At 41.1% G+C, this 9,739-nt stretch overlaps 1 protein-coding gene across 2 annotated transcripts in view; it reads right to left on the minus strand.

The window, feature by feature from the left end:
- Window positions 1–3,491: 3,491 nt before the first annotated feature.
- LOC107294550 (catenin beta-1-like) overlaps window positions 3,492–9,739 on the minus strand; it is a 19,349-nt gene continuing 13,101 nt past the window's right edge. Inside the window, exons 11-16 of one of the 2 annotated variants that reach the window (XM_015823786.1) lie at window positions 7,088–7,207; window positions 6,602–6,752; window positions 6,401–6,522; window positions 6,161–6,221; window positions 4,440–4,660; window positions 3,492–4,235 (exon numbers count right to left, since the gene is read on the minus strand). In XM_015823786.1, the coding sequence (XP_015679272.1) occupies window positions 4,452–4,660; window positions 6,161–6,221; window positions 6,401–6,522; window positions 6,602–6,752; window positions 7,088–7,207 (663 nt within the window). In that variant the 3' untranslated portion in view covers window positions 3,492–4,235; window positions 4,440–4,451. Of the gene's footprint in view, window positions 4,236–4,439; window positions 4,661–6,160; window positions 6,222–6,400; window positions 6,523–6,601; window positions 6,753–7,087; window positions 7,232–9,739 lie in introns of both variants that reach the window. The other variant, XM_015823785.1, reaches the window with a different exon arrangement.

Here is a 9,739-nt window from a genome sequence, read left to right on the forward strand (position 1 = left end):
AGCTGGCAGGACTGGCCTAAGGGTTATTTTTTAGCTGGGTTTTATAACAATTTTTAAAAATAACAAAGGCCTAATAATATTTCATTTTAATTAACATTTTAACTTTAGTATTTTTTGTATTTATGTATTTGTTTTTAAAAGGCTGTAAGCCGCCCTGAGTCCGTAGGGAGAAGGGCGGGGTAAAAATATAAATAATAAAATAATAAATAAAATAGATTGCCACTAACAGTATTTGTTTTGGATGTAGATATATTTCAACCATTACAATTCTCCCTTCTTCATCTGAGTATACTAATTTAGAGTCTATTGTCTCTTTAACATATACGGCAACCCCTCTTTTTTTTTGTTGTGCTGATGTGTAATAATGCTTCCCCATTTTCGGGTATTCCAATAGTTTATAATGTTGTTTTTTATGTGTGTCTCTTGTAAACAGATTATATCTGTATTTAATTTCTGAAGTTTCCTAAAAAAATTATTTCTTTTTGATGGGGAGTTTAGTCCATTTATGTTTACCGAAAAAATTCCATTTTTTTTCTCCATTTCCTTTTCCATTATTTATATTTTGGTCTAGTCGATCTTGTAGTCCTTTGTTCTCTGGCAGTTCCTTCCCCTTCACCCTTTTGTTCGTCTTTCTCCTTCTGTTGTTCTGCTTGTGCCGTTGCTCCTTGGGCCGTCTCTCCCGTTTGCTTATCCCCTCGTTGTTGGTGCAGTCCTTCATCCAAGGTTGCTCTGTTTCTTACTTCGAAGTCCTCTGCTTTCCAAATTGAATCCAGTCGATATCTTGTATTATTCCAGTTTATTAGAATGTCTTCCGGCATTAGCCATCTAAAATTTATGCCTTTGGCAATCAACTTTGTAGTTAGAAAATGGTAGTGTCTCCGAGTATCCCTTACTCTTTTGGGTATCTGCTTTAGGACCACAATTTCTTTATTTTTGTATTGTAATGGTTCCTCTCTCACTTTTCTCAATACTTCATCTCTTGTTGATTTCTTCATGAATCTCACATGTACTTCTCTTGGTAGTCTGTTTTTTCTTGCATAGCTTGAATTCATGCGGAATATTTGATCCGTCTCGTTTTGGATATCTGCTCTATCTGCATTTAAGAGTTCTGCCAACAACTCAATGATCACCATTTCTATATTTTCTTCACTATCTTCAGGAATATTTTGGAATCTCAAATAATGTTCCGCTTTTCCCATTTCTACCATTGCCATAGCTCGTTCTAGCTCTTGATTTGTTTGTTCTAATTCTTCATTCTTTTGCAATAACATTTCCACCTTTTTATCAATGTCCTCAGTTTTATTTTCCATTTCCTGGATTTTCTGTTCAATTTTAATGATCTTTTGATTTTGGGCTTCAAATTGTGCCTTTATATCCAGAATTTCTTCACTTACTTTCTCCAGTTTGCTTTGTGTCTCCTCATGATTTCTCTGCATTATTTCTTGAATTAGTTTTAATGAGGCCTGTGTTTCGTCTTGAGCAGTGCTTGCTTTATCACGTTGTAGCATTGTACCAACAGAACTCTGAGTTGTTGGGCTAGCTTGTCCAACAGAGGGCGCCGAAGAAGTTTTCTTTGCAAGTCTGGAAATATTGGATGTACTCATTTTGTGGCTCACACTCTTAAACCTATATCCAAAGTGTAAACAGAAATCAGCTGTTGTGAGGCAAATCCACCTCCTCCAGTCACGTCTTAAGTCTAAAATGTTCTTTTTTTCCAGATAGTGTCTATTTGGTTTTGGCCAGTGTCAACAAGTATAGCTATAAACAGTCTTTTCACTTGTAATCTCAAACCAAGGCACTATTTTGTTCTCAAGTTTTCCAAGGTCATCTGTAATATAAACTTTTTTCTTTTTATTTCTTGTTTTTCGCCACTAGATGTCCTCCTCGGCTTATTTATCAGTCTCCAATACTCCAATACTCCGATATTCATGAACTGCTCCCCCTTAATGATAAACTGCCGCTTTTGAATAATCTCTCTGGGGGTCTTTACTCTTTCAAGTTCTCCCTTTCAGGGTCTCAACATTTTCAATCACAAGGAGAAGGAAAATACTTCAGCTCACCCAGACTCAGCTCGTTGTTGAAGATCAGCTGTTTTGCATAGCTTCCCTTCCGGCTGTAGACAACTTGGGCTGCCTCGGCTCTCCCGGCAGCCTTTCTTCTGCCCCTTTACAGGGGGCTCCAGTTTGCCCAGATCGGTCGCCACCAGATCCAAGCTCCTGAAGTATCCCTCTTTCTTTGTTGCCCCTCCAGGGCAACTTTCCGTCCCTTTAAGAGACGGTGGGCGAAGCGAAACCAGACTGAGAAGCTGGAGTTCCAGCCTCTCATGTCTGTCTCATTCTCTGCCAAACCAGAAGTCCAATTGCTTGTGGTATCTCAGTGGGTCAGGGGAGGCCTTGGGTGGTCTTAAGCAGGTGGCCTGTTCCATCACTAGGCAACCCATGGCCTTCCTCACCCTGAGATACCTTGTGCACTTAATGACCTGCGCATTCGATTAGCGAATGCGCAGGTGAAAGCAGGGAGTTTTCACATTCGTTTTACATGATTCACTCCAACAAATCCTTGGGTTACGAATGTAATTGGCAGGCTCTATTACATTCGTAACTCAAGGACTACCTGTACTCTAGCCACTATATCAACCCCCTTCCAAAGATGAGTGCATAAAATATTCAGAACCTTTCCTGTCTTAGCATTAAATCACAGGATGCTACTTTTGTGGTTTGTACAAGGCTGGGTCAGATGCATCACATGAATACATTGTTAAAACATCTATGAATAAGGAGCATTTAAAGAGACAAGCATTGCTTCATCCAGCCTTAGTGACAGGAAATCTCAATCCCCTTATTCCCTGTAAAAGATCAGTATCTTTCTATTACAGTGTTATTTCCCATTTATCCATGAAAATCTCCTTGGCACAATGCTGCTTATTTGTATACAAGTAGTAAAGACATTTCATGCCAAAGTGTTTCTTTTAAGGATTTTCATGCATCATACTGTGCATACGTGAGGGGTACTTGGTGCTCTGTGAGCTTGGTTGGTTGGAAACCCCTCATTACAACCCTGAGCTACTAATATTCTCCTTTATCTGTACTGTGCACATGTGTTTGCTTGGTTGTATTTACAAGAAGGCAGAAACATCAAATAAATGGAAGGCTGCAATCTAAGCCTGTGCATATCAATCCATTGGATCAATCCCAATGACACCCCTCCAATCCTATCTGAATTACTTGACCTGATTTGACACATCAAATTGTAGCAGTGAAGAACTGCACAGACCTATCATTTTTAAATATTTACTCAAAGCTATGTTCTAGTGAGAAAACTGAGCCTAGGTTTTGAGTGAATGGAATTAATCTGCACATGTGAAATATTCCTTGAATGGTATCTGACAACAGAGGATCACCCTAATATCACAATATCATTAGGGCACAAGAGATTAATTTGCACTTCATCACATCGCAATCCACATGAAATAACTTTTTCACACAACAAAATGAATTAATAGTGTACTTTAATTCTGAACCATCTGTATTACTGTTGTCATGAAGCACCTGTATCACAGCAGGCTACAATAATTTTGGATAAAAGGCAACTAGTAAACTGTCCAATACAAGGTTCCATACAACAGATTTTTTTTACTGTCCTCTATCCAGGCATCTCCAGATAAAGTTTTTGATCAAAAACATGAAATAGATCCACCTGCTTATTTTAAGCATATTAACAAGGAAACTAATTGGACCATTTCTATTTGTCTTTTTTATACAAAAGGAATACACAATGTTACACTTTACCAAATATTATCAGAGTGATTATGAAGTAGTGCTCTACAGCATTACTCAATCCTTAAAAATCAGAAATTGCTGTAGCATGTTCACTATAACTTAAACACAGAGACCTAATGCTACAATTACTGCAAAAGAGAAAACTACTCTGAAAGCAAGCAAGGTCAGTACCATTAGTTATTTAAAATTAAAAATAGTTTTAAACAAGCAAGGCTAGAGTTTGATAAATTCCATCTTGTGATTCATTCTTGTGCATTCTTCTATTCCATGAGTCACTCCTCAAATCCATTTGTTACTCCTCGACCAAAAGGACCAAAACAAAAAGTTTACTTCAGTTGTTCTCATAGGAAACTCAGCTTGGTTATTGTGTCAGGCACTTTCTGAGATACCAGCCCACCCCTCGAGCGCTCTCAGCAACTCTACAGGCCAATCACAATGCAAAGTCAGACAATACAGCTGTGTAAAAGGAAAAAAAAGGACAATGATTATGGCTACTCATGTTAAGAACTGTACCAAGCTTGCAGCATAACACACTCACGTTAATCACTTTTACAAATCATATCACAAGTCTGATATTCCTATTTCTGACCAACGTGGACCAAGCCAAAGCACTTTTCTCCCTGCCAGCCAAGTTCTCAGGTTGTAGGTAGAGCTTCTTACCTAAAGGACGATTTACAGGTCAGTATCGAACCAGGCCAACTGATTACTGTCACCTGGAGGGAGCCCATCCATAAGGTCCTGAGCATGTCCTAGATCTGGTAGCCCATCAACTGGGTAGTCAGCACCAGGGTGATGGCCACCCATTTCATGTTCCATCATTGGATCCATATCTAAGGCATCCTGCCTATATCCTCCAGAGTGAAAAGAACGGTAGCCAGGATCTAAGAAAGTGAAGGGTGGCAGAGAGGAGGAGGGAAAAGCATGTTAATATGTTAGATGTAACAGAAGTTCCAGATATCAGAGTGTGACATTCATAAACTTGCCACACTGAAGTAATTTTCTAGCCCAGATTACATGGATAAAGCATACTACTACAGTGTTTCCTCGAAAATAAGACCGGGTCTTATATTTATTTTTGGTCCAAAAGACCAAAAAGGCTTATTTTCAGGGGTTGTCTCCTCCACCTGCCGCTCCGGTCCCTGGCGAATGGGGAGCAGGCAGCATGAGGCAGTGCCGCAGGACCAAAGTGGCAGGCAGAGGCGGCGGCTGCCACCAGGCAACTTATCTGCGGGGTGAGGGCAGGGACCGAAGAAAGCCCCTTCAGTGGCGGACACAGCTGATACGCAGCAGCAGCGGAGGCCTTTCACCGTCATTCCCCTGTGGTTCCGAAATGGCGGAGGGGGACCGGGTAAGGGGACCGAGCTTCCCCCGCCCATCCTCCGTAGCATGGCAGTCCAGCTCGGGAGGGGAGTGAAAGGGAAGAGGCAGGCAGGTAGGCAGCTGGGTCATTGAATGGGTGGAGGGAAGTCACCGAGCGGGCAGTGGCCTGGCTGCAGGGGCCCTGAGGTGCACAGGTGCGGGGCACGTGGGGCAGCTCCACCCCCCCCAGGCTCTTAACAGGGGATTATTTTGGGGGTAGGGCTTATATTAGGCGCATGCTAAAAATCATGCTAGGGCTCATTTTCTGGTTGGGTCTTATTTTCGGGGAAACACGGTATCAGAAGCATTAGCACATTTCAGCCAAGCCATTCGTCTGTATACTGCTGAAACCCTAGAACACATATACTATCACAGTGAATAAACCTTAAGCACAGACTTTTAAATATGCAACCAGAAAGGCTTATGGCTTGTTCACTTTTTTTACAACCAACATGTCTAAAAATATGCTTATATAAAGGTAACCTTATGTACTCTTCACATGTTAGAACACAAGCAGTTTTCAGTATTGCTTTCATGAACTACTCACTAAGGCTTCAACATATGTTGTAAGGGCAGTCCTTGCTTTGTGATTTGTGCAGTGACTGTTCAATGTTATGATGATGCTGAAGGAGACTTACAGAAGGTCCTTGAAGTTGCAGACAGCACAGCATCTCCACAATCATATGATCAGGACTCAGGTACTTGGCAACCAGCATACAATTATGAAGGCTTCAGCATTCTGCAGTCATGTGATTGCCATTTGTAACCTTCACTATCAACTTCCCACAAGCAATGTCAATGGGGAAGCCAGCAGGATGTCACAAGTTGCAGTACTGTGACATTGCACTTAACTGCAACGGGAACTGCTGTTGCAAGTCAGCGCATCATATATCATTGTTCTACCAAACAGTGGAAATAACTAAGTCTATTATAATGGGAGCAGCTAGCTCACATTTAATGTTTTGAATAAGTCAAATTAATAAAATGTAATGATTTTCATGAAAAGTGTAATTGATACATACCATCTGGCCGATAACTAAGAGGTTCTCCTTGGGCACCAATGTCAAGTCCCAAATCGGCACTCTGTAAGGTATATGCAAAATGGCATCTAAGCTGCGAAGTTAATTGCAAAATGTCTCTCCATGTTTTATAAATTAGTTTGCAGGTCCACAATTTGAAAAACCATATATTATACATAAGCTATTTGTATGTAACGATAGGAAGAAACTTAGATGGAAAAAATTTAGCAGTCTAAATCCCACCTCATTCCAAGCCATTGGTTCAGTCCTGAAGAGAGAACTGGTCAATTCCACTGACAGCCGTTTCTTATAATCTTGTGGTTTATCTTCAGACATTCTAAACAATACTGCAGCTGCATATGTTGCTATCCAAGAAGAAAATAATTTTAGCAGAGGAACTTAAACTCAAAGCAAGGCCAACCCCCCCCCCCCCATTTCACTTACCCACACCCTCATTTCTAGAATGAAGTAGTTCTGTTAATGGTGCTGTAGCTCCCTCTGCTTCAACTGACTCAGCTGCTTCTTTGTCTTGAGCCAGTTCACATAGTACACCTGCAGCTACTCTCTGGATGTTCTCAATAGGGGAATATAGCAGCTAACAGTAGGAAGGGAAAGAACAACAACATTCTGGGATGTTTTTAAAACACAAACTGTTAGTAACTGGGACTGTGGCTATTATCAGGCAACAAAAAGACAATGTTTATAGCTGCCATTGAGAGAAAATAATGTAAAACCCAAATTCCTTAGGAAACTGAGAACCTATTTCCATTGGAGTTTTCAAGAAAAATTTCAAGCTGTTTTACAGGAACAGCAATTTGTACTGGATACCAAACTCTGAACTCAGATCAGGTTTTTAAAAAACACATGCAGCATACTGTATTTTCATTAGATCATAAATTATTTAAGTATTTTTCAAAATACTTCACCTACCTGCACAAAGAGTGGAATAGTATTTAGACCCCTAATTACAATCCGATTGTGGACATCTCTAGCCAGGATATGAAGGGCTCCAGTGCAGCCCTCAACTATTTCCTCCATACGGACACCTTCCTGTACAGAAAACATAAGAGTCGCCTTGCAGCGAGATGGGCAGCAAAACAATTTTAATGAATGACTTAATATTTGTAGGCAAGAATGCCTGACCAATTCACAACATTAACATTCTTCCTCACCAGATAAACATTTGCATTTACTTAGCTGCTCTCACACAATGTAATTATCAGATAAGTTTTCTAACTTACAAAGAAAGGGTTACCTCTTTTGGCTGGTTAGTCACTTTCTTCTACCTTATCTGGGAGCTGCAAGGGATGCACCTAATAACAGTAACACCAATGGGCAGAGCCTATACTTTAGAATTCCTATCTTCCATGGGGGGGGGGGAGGATTAAAGGACAAAATGGATGTTTTTGACTTTAAAGAAACTTAAGGGTGTGATTTTTCCACTTAAAAACCTTTCACAGGAAAAATCAGCCCAATTATGTTCAAATACAGTGGATATAAAAAGTCTACACACCCATTAAAATGCCAGGTGTTTGAGATGTAAAAAAAAACAGACCAAGATAACTCACTTCAGGATTCTTTCTCTTTCTACCTTTAATATAACATAAGCTGTACAATTCATAAGTCTAGGCTGTGGGGTAGGATGGTAAAACAAAAGCCTTTTCTTACAAAGAAAAACATCCAAGCCTGTTTACATTTTGCAAAAACTTACATCAACTCTGACAAAAGCATGTGGGAAAACATGTTATGGTCTGATGAAACCAAGGTGGAACTTTTTGGCCATAATTCAAAAAAGTGGTGCAAAAGCAACACTGCACATCACCAAAAGTACACCATACCCACTGTGGCAGCATTATGCTTTGGAGCTGCTTTTCTTCAGCTGGAACTGGGGCTTTAGTCAAGATGGAGGAAATTATGAACTGCTGAAGATGAAGAGGAATTTCACCTTTCAGCATGACAAGGACCCAAAGCATACGTCCAAATCAACAAAAGCATGGCTTCACCAGAAGATGATCAAAGTTTTGGAATGGCCCAGCCAGAGCTTGGACCTGAATCCAATTGAAAATCTGTGGGGTGACCTGAAGAGGGCTGTGCACAGGAGATGCCTTTGCAATCTGACAGATTTGGAGTACTTTTGCAAGGAAGAATGGGCAAAGATTCCCAAGGCAAGATGTGCCATATTGATAGGCTCCTACCCCAAAACGCTGATTGCTGTCATAAAATCAAAAGGTGCTTCAACAAAGTACAATGCAGTGAGATATGTACAGAGCTATACAACAAAATAACCACTTCACAAACGCATGGCACAACATAGGAGAGCAAACCCATCAGGACAAGATTCAGCAGTCCATCTGCATTTGAAAGACAAAGGTCACTCTTTTGAAGACAGCTGTTGGTTCTTTAGTGGTTCATTAAGCAAGGACACCACATGGTCACCATTTGTGAGCTCCTGCTGGCTTCCCTAATGACTTTACTTGTAGGAAGGCAGCAAAGAAGGTCACAAATGGCACTAACATGACTACGGGAAGTCAGAACGCATATATTACTGGGGGGGTGTCTATTCTATTTTCTTCTATTCCTTACTACGGGTTCTGCCATTCTCCTGAAGGGGAGGGGGGAAGACGCCGCGGGGTCTCTTTCTTTCTTTCTTTCACAATGTATCTTTTCCGCTATTGCTGCATACTTGCTCTTTGAACTGTCTCTCCCTTGATGTTACCTTGTGGTGAGAAAGGAATGTGCCTCCGGCCATCTGGTTTATCTCTCGTTTCGGAAGGGAAGGTGTGAAGACCCAACAACATCAATGCGAGCCTGGGAAAGGCCTGTGTTATCAGCTCCTTTCCCACACCGAACTTAACACCTGAGGATTGGTCCATTCAAACTGACGGGATGAACTATTGGGGTGGGGTTTGCTTGGGACTCTTTTAACCTATTGATCTGAGCGGGAAACCCGCAGATCCTGCCTATCATGCCTGCTATCAGCTTCTCCTAATAAAAGTTCCTTTTGGAAGAAACTGCTTCCACGAGTCCTGCTTTCTTGGGATGAGGTTTTGAAGTGGGCCCTGACAGTATCACTCGTTCAGCAGCGTTGTATGTTCAAACAATTGTTGAACAAGTGGTTGTTAAGCAAGGACCACCTGTATTTGCTACAACAGGCAGGAATTAGATTTGCACTTTAACTTGATTTAGTGTTTTAAGTGAAATGTTTTTCATTTATATAGTAAATTTTACTTTGTGAAATACTAATTCATAACGAATGGATAGATATCATGTTTGCAAAGTTACTTGGTTAAATACTGTAAAGTGCACAGTAGAATTTCAGATATTTTCTAACTTGAATCCTTGCAACAATAATTAATGCCATTCTGCATCAAGAACTACATACCACGACTTCCGGTGGGACGGCGCGCCGATGGCGGCTCTTTTCGGAGCCGTCCGCTTGGGAAGGCGTCAGAGCCAGCATGAACAGCGGTCAGCAGCTGTTCAGCGGCTTGGAACCTTGTGCCCCGGGAGAAGGGGTCGAGGTGAGTACTCCTGGATAGGAGTAGAGTCCCAAAAGCTCTCCCTTTATCTCGGGAGAGCGAA

Source organism: Protobothrops mucrosquamatus, unplaced genomic scaffold (genome assembly GCF_001527695.2).
Source record: "Protobothrops mucrosquamatus isolate PMUCROS unplaced genomic scaffold, P.Mucros_1.0 scaffold1988, whole genome shotgun sequence".
NCBI classification, from domain to species: domain Eukaryota; kingdom Metazoa; phylum Chordata; class Lepidosauria; order Squamata; family Viperidae; genus Protobothrops; species Protobothrops mucrosquamatus.